Source organism: Lutra lutra, chromosome 2 (genome assembly GCF_902655055.1).
Source record: "Lutra lutra chromosome 2, mLutLut1.2, whole genome shotgun sequence".
Classification (NCBI taxonomy): Eukaryota; Metazoa; Chordata; class Mammalia; order Carnivora; family Mustelidae; genus Lutra; species Lutra lutra.
Genome location: NC_062279.1, coordinates 145,442,758 through 145,460,892, shown reverse-complemented (window position 1 = coordinate 145,460,892; position 18,135 = coordinate 145,442,758). Strand labels below are relative to the sequence as shown.

General features: G+C 49.2%; 1 protein-coding gene across 12 annotated transcripts in view; it reads right to left on the bottom strand.

The window, feature by feature from the left end:
- JAKMIP1 (janus kinase and microtubule interacting protein 1) overlaps positions 1-18,135 on the bottom strand; it is a 123,456-nt gene that overhangs the window by 48,608 nt on the left and 56,713 nt on the right. For 10 of the 12 annotated variants that reach the window (XM_047718826.1, XM_047718828.1, XM_047718829.1 and 7 more), the window contains 2 exons: positions 12,992-13,486; positions 331-540 (listed from right to left, as the gene is read on the bottom strand). In XM_047718826.1, coding sequence (XP_047574782.1) covers positions 331-540; positions 12,992-13,486 — 705 coding nt within the window. The remainder of the gene's footprint in view (positions 1-330; positions 541-12,991; positions 13,487-18,135) is intronic. The other 2 variants (XM_047718835.1, XM_047718837.1) reach the window with 1 other exon arrangement.

Below are 18,135 nucleotides of genomic sequence, written 5' to 3'. Positions count from 1 at the left end.
CTCCAACTTCAACACTGGGCCCCCTCCTGTACTCCTATGGCACATGTGGCACTGATGTCTTCATTTCCTTCCTGTCCACTGAACTCAAGACAGCTGGAGGCATGAGCGGCCGGATGCTCACCTCTATATCCCCAGGCCTGGGCCTGGCACATGATGAATATCAGCCCATTTAGGGAGGGAGGGAGGGCAGGACAGATGGACAGATGTAAGGGAGGGAAGGCGAAGGGAGGCAAGCAGGCAAGGTGACCAGAAGAATGACCCACAGAAAGAAGGACAGGTGGTGGTCAGCTATGCAGCCCCACTGCTCGCACCTGCTGCTGTCCTCCTCACCTGGACGCCCATGAGCTCTGCCATGTCCCCTATCCCAGGCGGGAGCTCTCTCTTCGGGCTACTGTGGTACCGTTCCGCCTCTTTGACCTGAACCAACTGCTCATCCAAAGCCTCCTTTTGAAGAAGCAGCTTCTGAGTCTGACCCGTCTGAACCCCAAGTTCCTTCTCCAAGGCCAGAATTACACGGTCCTTCCCTCTGATCTCGTCCATCTGCCAAAGAGAAAGAACAAGCCATCAATCTATGGGCCCGTGACCAGGGAAATCTCTCCCTCTTTGGCCTGAGGCCCAGGAAACAGTTAAGCGGGACCACCAACCTGGGTCAGCCGAACGTAGAAAACTCAGGACACAGAGAGACCACAGCCCATGGCCCAGGCCTGCTCCCCTAAGCACAGAGAAGCAAGGCAGTTATGGGTTCAGTGACCTATATGGCCAACTAGACACTTACCAGTGAAAGATATTTATGTTTATGTCTCTCTCGCCTTCAGGAAAGAAAATAAAATCCTGATTCTGTCCCTACCCTACCCCCCAGGCCCCTCCCTCCCCAAGCCTCTCCTGTCTGGTCTCAGGCCCACCCCTCCACCAAAATAGCTCCTGCTAAGCTCTTCAATGCTCCCCTGGCCCCCAAAGCCACAGGACAAATTTCTGTCCTCCATCCTCCTCACCAGCATTGGGCCCATGAACTTTTCCCACCCCTCTAGCCCTCTGCCATGAGAGCTTGGTTTCTATCTTCACGGACTTACCTTGTCTGGCCGCCATCAGTGTCTGGGATTTCCAAGGACTGACCCTCTCCCCAGTCTGTACCTCTTTCCCAGGTAGCTCTGTCCTCACTTATGACCTTAACTCCCCCATCTGCTGCTGACACCCTGGCGTATTCCCCAGGCCTGACTTCTTGTGGGGCGCCAGATTCATAGCCCCAAATTGATGTGTCTCCTGGGGTCTCTCTAGGATCTCAGCCTCTCACATGCCAACATCCAAGTGAGCTCCAGTTCACCCAGCCTGCTCTTATCCCACATTCCCCAGAGGACACCAAGCAGAAAGAAGCTTACAGAAGAGAAAGTTTAGGCCCCGAGCCATACACTTGCACTGATTCCCTACACAAAACCAACAGCTGGGAAACTGCCTCAGTAAGAGTGCTGTACTGGGATGTCATTCCTCCACACCACCACCCCATGTCCTTCCTAGAACCTGAGAATGTGACATCATTTGGAAAAGTGTTGTTGCAAATATAATCAGTTAGGAGAAGGTCACTCTGGAGCAGGGTGGGCCATTATGACTGTCTTTAGAGGAGAAGAAGAGGCACATGGACACCCAGGGAGAAGGCCGGGTAGAGACAGAGGGCAGAAGCTGCAGGGATGGGCCCAGGAGCCCGGGAATGTCACGGGCCACCTGCAGCCCCAGCAGCCGGAAGCAATGTAACACCCTAGTGTTCTGATCACACAACTTACAAGTTACAGCCAGTTCAGATCAACAACTTGGCACACTGGAAAAAGCCCGGCGTCCAGGGCAAGAAGTTACGGCCCAGGCACTAAGCTCCCACTGGCAGGCTATGTGACCTCAGCCAAAAAACATAACCTCTCTGCACCTCAGCTCCTGCGCATAGAGAAGGGGATGTAGGAACATCCACCCAAAAGGGAGAAGAGACAAGCAAGCTGGTGGGGAACGGGGCCACTGGGCGGCCCTGACCCCACCACTTCCCGGCCCCATTGCCTGGGTCATGTTCCCTAATTTCCTCCTGCACCTCAGTGTTCTCATCTGTGAAATGGGGATGAGAACAGCACAGAACTACTAGGGATGTTTTGGAAATTAAACATGCTAGCACAGGGAAAGCGCCTGGCACTGAACAGGCATCCAGTAGAAGCTAGCTCTGATGAGAGTTAGCCGATGGCACATAGTAGGACTCCACAAATGGTAGCACCTGTCCTTCCTAGACTTTGTCTCCCTTAGGTATTAGGATATTGAGGAAATAAATGAATACTGTAGATGTTTGAATGGTGGTCACTAAAAAGACATGCCCACAACCTTACTTCAGACTCCCGTGACTGGGACCTCATTTGGGAAGAGGGTCTTTGCAGACATAATTAGGTTAAAGATAGTAGAATGAGGAAATCATCCTGGATGAACTGGGTAGGTCCTGAATTCACCGATGAGCATCCTTGTATGAAGAAGAGAGGCCAGACTCGAGAAAAGAAGCTACAGGGAGGAGACCAGGTGAGGACAGAGGAGAGAGAGTTGGAGTGCCAGGAGCCCCAGGAGCTGGGAGAGGCAGGAAGGAGTCTCCCCTGGAGCTCCCAGAGTGGCACAGCCCTACCCACCCCTTGCTTTCTGTCTTCTGGCCTCCAGACTTTGCAGGAATTCGCTTCTCTAGGTTTAAGCCATGAAGTTTGTGGCCATGTGTTAAGAAAACCACAGGAGAAGAACACAAATGCCCTTGAACCCAGATGCAGACCGCCAGGGCAGATGATGCTGGTTAAGAGCCCCCACCCCCAGGGAACAGGAAAGGCGAGCTCACACACACACACACAGTGTGTGACCTCCTGACACACAGATGGGACCACCTGTCGGACCCAGCTTCAGCCTCTGTCAAGTGGGGACACAGAGACCTTTCTAGAACCTACCTTGTCCACTTGTGGAAATTTAGATTTTCGTGCAGAGCCTGGGATATTATTAGCTGTGATCTGTGTTGTCTGCCCCCACTGATCTATGTTAGCTCCCGGTGAACATAAGTCTATCTTATTTAGACAGCAGACCATTAAACACTGATCAAACATGACTGAGATTATAGAAGGGACAAATGGTACTCTCAAAATACTGGGAGGTTTTCAAGCAAAGTTCTACAGTTCTGGAAAACTCTCTGAGTCACCTTTCTTTGAGAGAACAAAGTGTCTTCCACTCCCCGGCCCCACGTGACCATCTCCGGGCTCCAGCCCAGGGCCTGCCAGGTGCAGCTTCTGGAACAGCAGCAGAACGTGCCCACGGCTCCCCCTGGTGGCGACCCACCAGGAGCTCCCCTCTGCAGGGAGAAGCACCTCCTGGCTACAGAGAAAAATCCTAAAGGATGCAGAAGACCTTTTGCCACCACTGATGCCAGTCCAGAAGCAGTAAGAAGTATGTGGAAGGAGTTCATTCATGTCAACCACTCCCCTGCTTTCATGAATGCGACAAATACTGAGCCGGGTGCCGTGAATTGGTACTGGGAAATTCTGTGACCAAAACAGAGCAGAGTCCCTGCCCTCAGAGCTTCGATTCTAGAGGGGGAGGAGCCAATAAACATAATAAGCAAATCAACACTGCATAGCTCAGAAAGTGATTGGTGCTAACAGAAAAAAATGCAGTGTGGGAACCAATGGTGGGGGGTTGCAAGTTCACACGTAGGGCCCTCTGCAGCATCCAGGCCATGCCCTTCTTTTTTTAAAAAAATATTTTATTTCTTTACTTGAGAAAGGGAATACACAAGCAGGGGAAGCAACAGGCAGAGGGAGAGGGAGAAGCAGGCTCCCCACTGAGCAGAGAGCTGGACGTGCGGCTCGATTCCAGGACCCTGGGATCATGACCTGAACCGAAGACAGCCGCTTAGCTGCCTGAGCCATCCAGATGCCCATGAGCCACACACTTCTTGCTTTGCCTTGGAGCCCAGAAATGGAGCCCCCACCATGCATTACACTAGCTGCTCCCACACAAAGCAACAGCATGTCAAGCAGGACACCTCTGGAATCCCAAACTCTGCACCTAGAAAAGTGCCAATTCTCCCCCACTTACTTCAGGACATGAGCAGGGGGCTTATACCCATCACCTCGGGAAAGGTTCTTAGAAAACAGTCCCCACCATCAGAGATGATGTCCAGGAACAAATGGGCAATGCAGAAGGGCTTCTGGAGTCAACATCCACTGGGCTGTTCTATTTCCCCAGCCAGAGTCCTGAGGGCCCCGAGAGTAGGAGACTGGCCAAGCTTACTCAGCCAATAACAGGCTCTTCATTTTTCAACTTCACGTCCAGCCCCCAGCCTGAGTTCTTAGCCACCCTAAGCCTCCAGGACCCTGACGAGGCCACCAATTGCTGCTGTTGGGATTCCCTGACCTGCAGCCCCCCAAGTGTGAAGCCATTCCTTCTCCCAGCTCCTGGTCTCAGCACAGGGCTTTAGGAGAGGGCTGGGGCCGAAGCCATTCCAGTTTCCAGGGCAGGCCCTGATTGGCTCACACCACCCACATGTCCCGCCCCCTGAGAGTAACTAGCTTGGGGACCGATTCGTGACCCAATCAGAGCCAAACAGCCTGGAGACAACACAGCTAGGCCCTCCTGCTCTTCCTTATTAGGGGCCAGAAAGGCCAGTTTCTCTGGGCTGTGTAAGGACCGGGGTCTGGCACAGTGCAATGTGAGAGCCCAGAGGCAGAGAATGTTGCAGCAGGAGGCTGAGCAGAGCCTCACAAACTTGGATCCTGGGGGGCATGAGTGCCTCGGGAGATGTGACCGGAGTTCATCCCAATCCTTCAGTGGCAAAGGCTGACCGATGACGGTTCAAGCTGGTTCCAGGTGGAATTTCTGTCACTTGCAACTAAAAGAGTTGCAAGTGACACAGAGTTCAGGAAAGCACACCACCTGGGCGAAGACTGTTCCTTCCTTCTCATATGCCCGCATGAGCTCAATACTATGTGCGTTACCAACGAGACACGCTCTCTCGTGGTCTTCAGAGGACCCTCACAGTAGATGGCATTCCCCCCATCTTACAGCCAGCTGGGGCCCAGAGCGCTGCACATGCCCAGGCTCTCAGCAGCAGCAGAGTCGTGATGCAAACACAGGTCTGCCTCTACAGGGCCCGTGTGGTCCCATCGGTCCCACATCCACCAGGACATTTGTCCCCACAAAAGCTTCATTTGGCCAGCTCCCAATGTGCCCATCAATGTGCGAGTAACTGTGTTAGCCTCGCTCTGTCCCAAAGTTCAGGGAACAAAGAATAAATGAAGATGTGGTGATGATGTAAGGGACGATGAGGTCACACCAGATTAAGGTGGCCCCTGGGTCCACTCTTGATGTCCCTGCAAGAAGGGGACCAGACACAGACACAAAGGGAGGAGAAGACTACATGGCAGCAGAGACTGGAATGCCATGGCCACAGCCAAGGAACGCCGTGGTTTCCCAGCCACTACCAGAAGTTGAAAGGAGCAAGAAAGGACCCTTCTCAGGAAGCTGCAGGGGAAGCACGGTCCTGCTGACCCCTTGATTTCAGACTTCCAGGATCTACCACCATGAAAGAATACATTCTGGTTTTAAGCTACTGAAGTTGCCATCATTTGTTTCAGCAGCCCTGGAAGACTAACAGAGGGCCTAACTGGAATTTATTAGGGGCTGCTGTGCACTTCAGTAAAAGGACATTTCCCAGTCCCCACTGCAACTAGATGAAGCTGAGTAAATAGGTGCTGGCCAAAGAGCAGGAAGATGGCATGTATGGAACTTTACAGAAGACCACGCCCTTCTTTACTGGCCCTCCTATTGGCAACTTGGGATGATGATGCGAGGGCTGGCACTCAGCAGGTATGAGGGGCCATGAGAACCTGAGCCACTTCCCAAAGCCCATTCTGAGGGCAAAGCTGGGAGGTACCTGTGTCCCTCACAACCCTGTGGAGCCCTGTGGCAGCCCCCTTCAGACCTCGTACATGAGAGAACTAAACTTCCAAATTTTAAGCCCGAGTGGACTGGGGTGGTCGTCCGTTACTGTTCGTTGGCAATGAGGCCAAAGCCTAACAGGTCTAGGAGATGAGTCCAGAAACTGGTGTTGCTGCCCCATGTGGACCATAACTGCCTTTTCTTATTTGCCTTTCTTAAGAGGTATGTTAAATACGTAAGCAGGGGCCCAAAGGCCTTCCCTCATTTCTAATCTGACCCAGCTGACAAAGAAATGAAACTCAGGCCACCTTCTGAACACGTTGCCATGAGCAATAGGCCTGCCTGAGGAGTGACATTTTCCAAACTGCCAGATAACAGGGAAACGGACATTGTTCTTGTCCCTTGATTCTTTAAGTGGCCACTTTAAGGGAAAACCACACACACACCAAGAACACCTGAATTGAAGATATGCCTGTTTAGTGCTAAAATGGAAAAATCCTTCGGTGCATTTTAAATCAAGCTCCAGCAGTCCCTTAAGCAAATATTTGTTCCTTCCCCCATTTTATTTACTTTAAATATAAATTGCTCCTGCAAGAGAGGAGCACAGTTCATGGGTCTCCTGTTACAGGAATGATAAGCTGGAGTTCACTTTATTCTCATCACCCTGGGGCAGGTATGGGATTACTCCCGTATTGTAGATGAGGCTCAAAGATGGTAAGCGACTCGATAGGGTTCACCCAGTGAACAAGACTAGATTCCACCCAGAGCAGACCTTCTCCAAAGGCTCCCTTTCCCTTGATGTGACAATGCCCCCCCCATAAACACACACACACACACACGCGCGCGCGCGCGCGCACACACACACAAAGAGAAAAGGAGCTGGAGATTACTTCTGAGAACTCAGTATCAGTATGTGCTTAGATCTTCTATAAATTAGATTATTGGGGTGACTGGTTGGCTCCATCATTAAGTGTCTGCCTTCGGCTCAGGTCATGCATGATCCCAGGGTCCTGGGATTGAGCCCCGTATCAAGCTCCCTGTTCAGTGGGAAGCCTGCTTCTCCCTCTCCCACTCCCCTTGCTTATGTTCCCTCTCTCATTCTGTCTCTCTGTCAAATAAATAAATAAATAATCTTTAAAACAATAAAAAATTTTTTTAAATCTGTGTATCTCCACTTGCCATTCTCAGAGCCGGATTGGTAACATGCAACCTGACACTCTTCCACCAATTGGGTGACTGATCTAGAGCCAGTCCGCTGGACAGGGACCCTGGGTCATTTTGCCTCCAGTCCCTAAGTCTCTTACAGGGTCTCCCTCAGAGCCCCTCCCCCAGCCTCTACTTGTATACTCCCCATACTGGGATACTCACTATCTCCCCAGGAAGCAGACAGCTCTACTCTTTGGAGTCTTCAGAATCTCACAATCTTTTGGGTATTGAGTGTGGGGAATGAATGACCATGTCCTCCAATGACAAAAAAAAAAAAAAAAAGGCTCATGACCCTAGAAAATGTTCTAAGTGCCTATCATCCAAGGTCCCTGCCCCTTGCCCTCCTAGCGACCTGCACCCTAGAGCTTGTCACAGGAACAGTGGGATCAGGGCCTGGCCAGGACCAGGCACACAGAGGAACTTGGTGCTGTCAGTGAGTGAGTGACGAGCCAGGGCCCAGGGACTCTCTGCTTGTGATGTCACTTTGCCTAGACCAGTTTCCTGTTCCACAAAATGAGACAGCAGGTAAAAACCACTCTCAGCAAATAAGTCTGGGTACAGAAACCTGACAGGGAGAACAGGCCAAGTCCCTGTATCCTAGCAACTGCAGCCACTGCTCAGCCATCCATCCTCCCCACCCCCACAGCCACAGTCCAGGCCCGACTCCCTCTGGGCTCCATGGGATGCTTCAGGGGGTGCACAGAGGACATTTGGTGAAGTGTCCACCCTTGAGAGTCCATTGGGAGAAAAGATAGGCTGCAAGCAAATGTCTTCCATCATTATTCTGCCAGCCAAGCCCTGTGTGCTCACTACGATGAGGTCTGCTAGAGGACGTCCCCCAGGGCATGAAATCCCCCTCCTGCAATGTGACCTTGACCAAGGTCACCCGGAGGCAGTGTACACTATAGAGCTACATGTCTGGGAAACAGAATCATGCACTCCCAATTCAGGGATAGGGGCATGGGAGCAGGCAAGGGGTCTCAGTCTTGCTGTAACGTTTCTGTTCATGAACTGTGTGATGGGTGCTTAAGGGTTCATTATCTCATCTATCCTTTTTGCCAGAAATATTTCATAATTTTTTTTTTTTTAGAGAGTGAGAAAAGCAGGAGAGGTGGAGAGAGAATCTCAAGCAGACTCCATACCCAGGACGGAGCCCAACGTGGGGCTTGATCTCACTCACCTGAGATCACAACCAGACCTGAAATCAAGAGTTGGACACCAAACTGACTGAGCCATCCAGGATCCCCAGAAACATTGCATAATTTTAAAACTTTTGTTGAAGGCAAGAACATCAATTCTCCCGTCCTTGACAATGGCAGTTTCCACTGTATTTTCATTTACTATTTTACAGGGAATCCAAGTATCAAACATTACCATGGCTATTTTAAAGCTATAGGAAAAATGATCACACCGTACTCCTTCTTTCATCCAGGGTTTTCCTCTCTGCACGGAACGGTCTCCCATCACCTGACAAACTCCTATTCATCCTTCAAAACCCAGCTCACTTCTTCTGTGAAATGACTCACGCACCAGAGTCACCCCTTGTTCCTCCTTGCTGCCTTTTGCACTGGCATGGTACTAACACCGAACTAATCTCCCCACACTGTAATAACCTGTTCATACTCCGTCGCCTGGTGGTCTGTCGGCTATCTGCTATCTAGGCCCACATCTTATTTTTCTCTGCCACTCTGGTGCTGAAGCTAATGCTGGAACTCAGACAAATAAACATTCAATGGAAGGAATAACAACTCTACTTGCACTAGGGCCATCCTGAAAGAGTGGGGTGCTGTTTATACCCTAATAGTCCCCTCCTTCTTACTGCCATTGTGCTCACTTTCATGTCTTTATGTACACGTGTGTCTTCATTGCCCTGGGATCTCCCCATGGGAGTGGAAGTCCCAGGCAGCATAAATTGTTGTTTTAAGGAACTGCCAAGTCATTTTCCGAAGTGGTCATAGCATTTGATGATTCCAACAGAAGCGTCTGAGTATTCCCGGTGTTCCACATCCTCCCTAGTCTCTGTTATTGTCTGGTTTTATTTTGTTTGTTTGTTTGTTTTTAATTACAGCCATTCTAGTGGGTATGAATAGCATCTAGTTATGACTTGTGTTTCCCTGATGATCCATGAGCTTGGGCACCTTTTCATTTAAGTACATCTTCTCTTTTTAATGCACCCTTAAAAAACTTTGCCCATTTTAATTATTTTTTTTTATTGCTTCAAAGTTGTTTTTACAATTCAGATAAAAGTTGTCTGTGATACATGTCTGGAAAATACCTTCTCCCAATCTGTGCTGTGCCTTGTCTCTCTTCCACTGATGCCTTTGGATGAACAGAATGTGTTTCTTAAATGTTCGGTGTACAATGTTCTCTGAATAGTGCATTTAGTGTATTTGTGTCTTGTCTGAGAAATATTTACCTAACCCAAGAGCATGAAAATATTGCTCAGCATTATCCTAACAGCCTCTCTGGTTTGCTTTCTAATATTTCAGGCTATGGTCCACCTTGAATTAACCTTTATGGATAGCACGATGTAAGGATCGCTTTTCCTGTTTTAGGTTGTTTTTCTTATAGATGTCCAACTACTCTAACATGGTTTATTGAAAGGCCATCCCTTCCTTACTGGACTGAGGTATCATCTATTTCCTAAAGCAGGCAGCCACCTGTGCATACGTCTATTTTGGGACTCTTCTGTTTCCCGTAATTTATCCACATATCATTCAGCCTGTCTTGATAATAATCTTGATTATATGGTAGTATGAGTTTTCTTGATTTTGTTTGTCTTCAAGATTGTGAATCCAGGTCCTTTAAATTTTTAAATCAAATTTAGAATCCACTTGCCAATGCTACCAAAAAAAAAAAAAAAAAAAAAAAGTCTGCTGGAGTTACGATAGGGATTGCCCTGAATCTATGGATCAATTGTGGAGGAACCGATATTGATACCATGAAAATGGCTTCTCCTTTTATTAATTAATAAAGGTCTCCTTTATTTTTTCTCAGTAGTGTTTTCTAGTTTTCAGGGTAGAAACCTTACACAACTTTCATTAGACTGTGCTTCTAAGTCTTGGCGCTCTACTATAAATGGTCTTTTTTAAAGTTCTGTTTTCTCATTATTCATTGCTAGTTTATAGAAACACAACTTATTTTTTGCATATTTACTTTCTATTTAGAGACTTTGATAAATTCACTTACTTATTCCGATGATTTGTAGAATCTCTTGGATTTTCTACGTCGTAATCATAGCATCCGCAAATAAATCCCTTCTCTTTTTTTTTTTTCAATCTTTGGAACTTTTATTTCTTTTTAATGGCCTTTGTATTTGAGGTCCTAGCTGGTGCAATGTTGAACAGAAGTGGTGGGAGTGGACATCTTGTTCTGTCCTTGAGTTCAGTGAGAAATGTGCAATATTTTACCACTATACACGTTGGTAGTAAATTTTATTTATAGAACCCTTTACCAGATTCAGGAAATTCTATTCTATTCATAATTTGCTGAGAGCTTATACTGTGAAGTTGAATTTTATGAAATACTTTTTCTGTACCTTTATTCTATTACTAGTTGAATTATACTCATTGATCTTTTAATATTAAACCAATCTTTGTATTCCTAGAATAAACCCAACTTGGCCATGGCTTACTAGACCTTCTATATATTGCTGGATTTTATTTGTTAATATTTTATTTAGAACTCTTGTGTCTATGTTTATAAAGGATAATTTACATTTTTTTTCTTTTCTTGTAGTATCATTGGTTTGGGGATCAGAGTTATGCCAGCTTCATAAAATGAATTAAAATATGTTCCTAATTCTCTTTTCTGTAAGAGTCTGTGTGTAATTAGTTTTATTTCTTCCTTAAATACTTAGAAGAATTTACCTGTGAAGCCTCTGGGCTTCGGTTTTTCATTGTGGGAAAACTATTAATTACAGATTGAATTTCTTAAATAGCCATAAGACTACTCACATTTTCTATTTCTTATGGTGTCATTTTGGTTAAGTTGTACTTGTTCAAGGAATCTACCCACTTTATCCAAATTTCTACTTGGATATGCTGTTCATAAAGTATTCATATTGTCTCTTTAATTTCTGTAGGGGCTGTGGTAGTGTCCCTCTTACAGTCTGTATCCTGGGGACTTGTCCCTTTGTCCCTTCATCAGCGTTTCTCAGGGCTTATCTGTTGACCTATTTCAATTAACTTTTGATGTGTTGATTTTCTTCACTGATTTTCTTCAGTGATTCCTGCTCTTGAAGGCCCTTCATTCTGCTTTCTCAGAAATTAATTTGCTGCTCTTTTTCTTTCTTCTCAAGATAGAAACTTAAATGTTTGAATTTCGCTGTTTCTTCCTTTTTGTCTAAAAGCTGTTTTACTCAAAAGAGCACCATTTTGAAAGAAAGTGTGTATGTCCCCTTGAAAAGAATTGTATCTGATGCTGCTGAAATACTATATTCTGTCAGTGTAGCTCTGGTCAGTTCACTGTACTGTTTAAATCTTACATATCTTTGTTCATCTATTACCTATGTGTTCTATCACTTGCTGAGACAGAGTGGTATTCTCCAACTATAAGTGTGGATTTGTTTCTCCTTTTAGTTTTGATGTTTTTCTTTTGCATGTTTTGAAATTTTGTTATTAAGTGCCATTAAGAATTGACCCCTTTATTATTAAGAATTATCCCTACTTTTCTTTAGTTTTACTCCTTGCCTGAAGACCTTGGGCATGAATACAGTCAGACCAGCTTTCTTTGGCTTAGCATTTGGATGTTGTACCTATCTCCATCCTCACAACTTTCAGTCTGACCATGTTCTCTTAATCACGATGTGCCTCTTGCAAATATCACAATTGTTGCTGTGGTTGACTCTAGTCTGAGAAGTGTAGCTCACTTGCCTTTTCAACCTTCTGCAGTGCACAGGTGCAAAGTCCAACAGTCATTCTGAGGGTCTGTCCTCGTGGTCTGTTGCAACCCATCCATCTGGGCAGCTTGTTTCCTAAGTATGGTATGGCTCTGGGAGATTTCAGTCCGCCATTCTGCTTGGCCTCGCTAGCCTCCCGCATCACCCCAGAACTCAGTGAATATTCTAGGGTGCAAACTCTCCCATGTGTAGGATCCTCTAGTTTCCTATCTTTCATGCTGACTCTGAGAGATGGCCAAAAAACCCTACTCACCTCTCTCAGCCCTGGTGGAATCTCCTTACTGGGGGAAGCCCAATCCCTGGCCCACACCCAGGATGAGCAAATGCCCCCCAGGCAACAAAGTGGCTGGGAACTGTCAGCTCACCTGGGCAGGCTCTCTCTCATCCCTTTGGAATTTTAGCTCTTCTAGACCTCAGAACTTCCACCGTCCTCCAGTCTTTAAAAATACAATTGTTTGCAATTTATGGTTTTCCCCAGTTGTTGCAACAGAATGGCTGCCTTATCCCTATATATTCATTTTACCTAAAGGTATAAATGTGCTCTGGCTTATTAACTAAATGAATAAATAAATGCCCAGCACTTCAATAAGCTTCCACAGCCCTTTCCTCCAATAACACTGCCCCTTATCTATTAACCTCATTTTGCAGGTGAGAAACTTGTGCTTCTGGGCTGTTTCATGAAGAACCAAGGATCCCACACCTAGCAAGGAGAGTTCTAACTGCCCAAAACCTCTCTACCACCACTAGGACGGACAGGGGCTTTGCTGGAATCCCAGTGCCTGGAACCATGTCTGTTGCACAGCATGTCCTGGAAACTCCACATTTACTGCACTCTATGGGAAGGGAAGGATGCATGCAAGTGGGGGGAGGAAAGAATGCATGAAGGAAAGGATGCACGTGGGCGGGCAGGAAAGGGTGCATGCACGCCCGCTGTGGAGGGGTACGGGCAGCACGTACCAGCCTGCGGATGTCACGCTCGCATTCCCGTTTAATGCGGTGAACCTCGTCCTGGTGCGCCTGATAGGCAGCGCGCAGGTCTGCCGCCTTGGTCTTGTCCGCCTGCATACAGTTGCTGAGCGCCTCCTCTGCCTGCTTGCGCGCGGCCTTGAGCTCCAGGATTTCCTGCTGCAGCCGCAGGCGCTCGCCGTCAAAGGTCCTGCGCGCCTCCTCTCGCGCCTCGGCCAGCAACGCGGTCTTGACCTTGTCGGCTGCTCCGTCTCGCAGCACATTCAGTGTGGCCTGCAGCCGCTGCAGCTCGCCCTCCTTGATCTTGGCCGTGCGCGCCGCTTCCTGCTCGTGCTGCCGTATGAGCACCTCGCGCAGCGCCTGCAGCTCCTTGGTCTTCTCCTCATGCAGCTTGGCCCTGAGCTCCGAGATGTAGGCCGTGTGCCGCCGCTGCTCCTGCTCGCGCTCCAGCTTGGCCTCCTGCAGCCGCTCGCGCAGTTTGCCCACCTGCGGCCCGAGCCACGGGAGAGGGGGTCAGCATCAGACCCAGCCACCACCTCCCCGTGCCACCTTGTGCACAAGGGCCCCTGTGACCCTCCCCGGTCCCCACACCCCAATTCCCCCTCCTGCCACCCTCAGGGCCCTGATCCTCATAGGCCCCACCTATTTTCCTTCCTACTCTATTTCCTGGTATTTTCTTGAGAATTTTCTAGAAGTGGAAAAACGTCTGAAGATGCTGGAGAGGACATACAGGCCTTTGACATCTCTTCCAGTTTGGAGATTCACAAGGGAGGACAATTTATCCATCACAAAACACAGGCAGAAATCTCTCACTAGGAACAAATTTTACTCCAGAAATAAATTTCCAGGGCCTATGCAACGGACTGACTCAGGAAGACTGGAGAAGACAGAGGCAGAGAGTCACAAGCAGGGAGTAACGACCCTCACTGAGCTGCCCCCTCCATAGGCTGGGGGCTCCATGGTTCCTCCACTTTAACTCCTAGGAGCCTCGGGAAGAGGTAACTGTTTTGCTGGAGGGCAGCAACAGCTCAGAGAGGACACACCAGGGTACAGAACCAAGCTCACCCCCAGGCACCTGGCCCCAGAGCCTGGCTCCCCAGATGTCAGGCTGCCAACCCTGCCTAAGTGAATTTATCTAATCAGCAAAATTTAAGACAGTACTTGTAAAATGTGCCAAGGGAATATTTTCTTAAAACACCCTAAAGTGCTTTATTCGACCTTTTCAAGGATCACATAAAACACACTTGTCAGAAACCCTGGCCAATCCATTTGCTTTCTAAATCATGCCAGTCTCCGAAAAACAGAAACCAGTCGTATCTCAGAGGATAAGCTGCTTCCGTGGGAGGCAGCCAGTCTCCCCAGACCACTGGTTACGGCATACCAACATGGGGAAGTTAATTTAGGGTGAGGAGTTTGACCATGTGTCTGGGTATTGATCAACCCTTACTTTCAACAGCAGAGAAAGCTGCAAAACTAGGCCAGATAAAAACACGAGATCAGCATCTCCTTGTACTGAATACTCTCGACTACAGAAATAAAATGGGGGACCCGTCAGGTCTGGGTCTACCTCTCCCAGGGCTGGAACTGAGAGTCTTTCCTAATGGGTTGAATCACAAGGAGCCAGAACTTTAAATACTTAACATGACTATCCCAGCAAGGGACTAAATGCTTTCAACATTGTCCTTTTTGGGAAGCCCACTGTCCTGATTTCCCTGCCTATTGCCAACAAGGACCTGAGTCAGAAGGAAGGGACTTGCTGCACTGATGTGGGATACTAAGTCTCAAGACAGTGTCACATATCAACTTGGCAGGGCCATGGGATCAGGTCATTTGACCAAACACCAATGCAGATGTTGCCGTGAAGGTATTTTTTTTTTTTTAAAGACGTGATTCACATTTAGTCCTTGAGTAAAAGAGCTGACCCTTCATCATGTGGGTGGGCCACACCCAATCAGTTGATGGCCTCAAGAGAAAAGGCCAAGCTCCCTGGAGGAGAAAGGAATTCAGACTGCTTCAGACTCATGAGTGCAGCATCATCTCTTCCTGAACTCTCCAGCTGTCTGCTCTGCAAAGCTCAGACTTGTCAGCCTCCATAATTATGTGAGCCAACTTCTTAAAAAAAATCTGTCTCCTTCACCTCCCCACCCATACACACACACACACACACACACACACACACACACACACACCTTTCTCCTGGTTCCATGCCTCTCTGAACAACCCTGACTATATACTCTGAAGCAGGATATCATGGGCACATGAGGAAAGCCAAAAGTGGGTGAGTGGATAAAGGGAAGTTTGCTCACAGGTAGATAAGGAGGAAGGAATGTGGAAGAGAGTTGAGGTGTATGCAGGGCTGCCTGGGAGAGGGCAGGCCTGCTGAGATAGGCCAGGCCACCCCGGGTGTGTAGGGCAAGGATGCCGACAGAAGGCTGGGTCAAGCAAGAAAACCCCTCTGGGTCCCACCGGTTCTGCCCCGAGGAGCCAAGGCCCAAGCCCAGGGGTAACAAGTCTCTTGAACAAGCCCAGGTTAGCCCATTGTGTGCAGAGCATCTGCTCCTTACACCACGAGCTTAGCAAGTCTAAAAAGTAGCTGGCACTTTACCTGCCAGATGCTTCCGAGCTATCCCCCAAGTTCAGAGGCACAGCAGGAAAGAAGGGCCCGTGCCCACTGCTCCTCCGTGCCTGGCCCCAGATGAGGCAAGAGCAAATTGACTGGAAGGGACCGAACCCGAGTGATGGGGAAGGCAGCTGCCTTGGGGGAAGCCTGGGAGCCAGCGCCACCTGCCATCCAGCGGGAACAGGGAAGTCAGCTTCCCCCTTTCCCCTGCCACCCCGCTCCTCCTGGTGTCTGTCAGTGCTGGCTCCCCATTTCCAGACCTGGCCGCTTCTCCCTGCCATCACTCTAGTCCTGCCATCAGACCATGGCAGACACCTCCCAACCAGTAAGTCCCCAACTCTGCCCCTGCACACCCCAGACCTGGGCCTCGGCATGTCCGGGACTCATGGGTGTTGCTGGACACTTGGGAACATGAAAGCACTGTTCCCTGGCTCACTAGCCAGCAAAAGCCTTAGGATCCGGCTGCCAAAGTCCTCTGTGAAGTCTTCTGGGGCTCTCTTGCCCCTACGCCGTGTCCGAACACTTCCTATGCAACAGGGAGCGACGGCACAGGGGCTTGCTGAATGAATGAATCAATAGATAAGTTAGCGTTTTCCCTTGTCCTACGGTGTTCAACAGGGATCCTCTGGGAAAATGACCACACTTGAACTGTGGCATCAACAATAATTTTATGGGATCATATGAAAATATCATTTAGGGGTGTCTGGGTCGCTCAGTCATTAAGCATCTGCCTTCGGCTCAGGTCATGATCTGGCGTCCTGGGATCCAGCCCCACATCAGGTTCCCTGCTCAGTAGGAAGCCTGCTTCTCCCTCTCCCACTCCCCCTGCTTGTGTTCCTTCTCTTACTGTGTCTCTCTCTGTCAAATAAATAAATAAAATCTAAAAAAAAAAGAAGAAGGAGAAAATATCATTTAAATGCAACTGTAAAGTTTCTATTTATGTTTTTCCTACCAGCCCATAAGCACATTGCTGAATTCTGGAATAGAAGCTCCCCCAGCAGCAACCCGGGGAAAGCCATCCCAAGGAGCCATGGGTGTGGCTGGGCTGAGAAATCAGGCAGCTGGGGCGTGTCCAACAGGGAGGCAGCCCGGTGACCCGGGGGCACCTTCCCCACAGGCCTGGCTCCCAACCCAGTGCCACCACATACACCTGTGCTGAGACCCGCTGTCATGGGTGGAGGTGTGTCCCCCAAATTCCCAATGGAGGTCCCAACCTGCAGAACCTCAGAATGTGACTGTATTTGGAGATAAAATCTGAAAAGATGTAATTAAGTCAAATAAAGTCATCTGTGTGGGCCCTGGTCCAATATAACTGGTGTCCTTAAAAGAAGAAGTCGGGACACAGACACATGGGGACAGCCATGTGAGGACATAGGGAGAGGACATAGGGAGTACCTCCCTCCTCCATGCCCAGGAGGGAGGTACCCCAGGAGAAACCAGCCTGCTCACACCTTCATCCACCACTTCCAACCTCCAGAATAACTTCCTTGTTGTTTAAGCCAAAGTCGGTGGTGGTTTGTGATGGTGGCCCCAGTGAGCTAGCTGAGCTGGGCAAGTCACCTCTCCTCTCTGACCCTCAGTCTGCTCACCTATCAACTGGAGAGCACCGTCAAAGGCACCTAGAGTGACCTGCATAGCAGACACATAATAAATGTCAGCCAAGTGCCACACGGCTGTGTGTGACAGGCGGCACGCATGTGTGACTGTCCCATTCTTCAAATGACTCAGGGAGGTAGGCATATCAGAGGACTCCATGTAACAAAGAGGAAAACTGAGGCATGGGGTGGTCACATGGCTTGCCCCAAGACCTCAAGGTGAGTTAGATGGTGGGGGTGGGAGGACCCTTGGCAGAATGACCTTGGCTGTGTGGTTTCCCAAGGGCCACAGCTGCTGTTGCTACTTCGGCGTAGGGCCAGTCCCAAGGGATCCCAGCAGATGAATCCCTCCTGAGATGCACAAAGTGTGGACAAGCTGGTGCCTTGGGCAGCTAAGCTGGCTTGGAGTCCTGAGTGTCCTGATATGGGAGGGGACACATCTGTCCCCAAGCTCCAGGAGCCCAGCCTTCATCCCCCCAGGCCCTGGGCTCTGCCTCTGCTCTCCATGGTGCTGTTCTGAGCAGGGGACTGAGTCAGGCCCAAGGCCCCATCCCCCGTCCCCACCTGGGAGCTGGACCACGTCTGGACCCCTGCTGTTACCCAGTCCCGAGCACGTCAACTAGATGGGACACCTACGACCATCCCCCAGCAGTCCCTCGAGGGCTCCCAGTGCTGTGGACCCGGCTGGAGGGCATGCCACCTTCACGGCTGGGTATAACCCCCCCACCCTACCCAGAATAGGCCAGACCCTCCCACTCAGGCTGCCCAGGAACAAGTTCCACGCCCCCCTTCTCTTTGCCCATGGACACCACAGAACACCGACCAGCTTGGACTTCAAACCACCCAAGTGACAAGTGTATTTAATCTGTGACCTCGGATCTCTAGGACTTTGCCCTGGCTGGTTATTATTCCTCCACCGT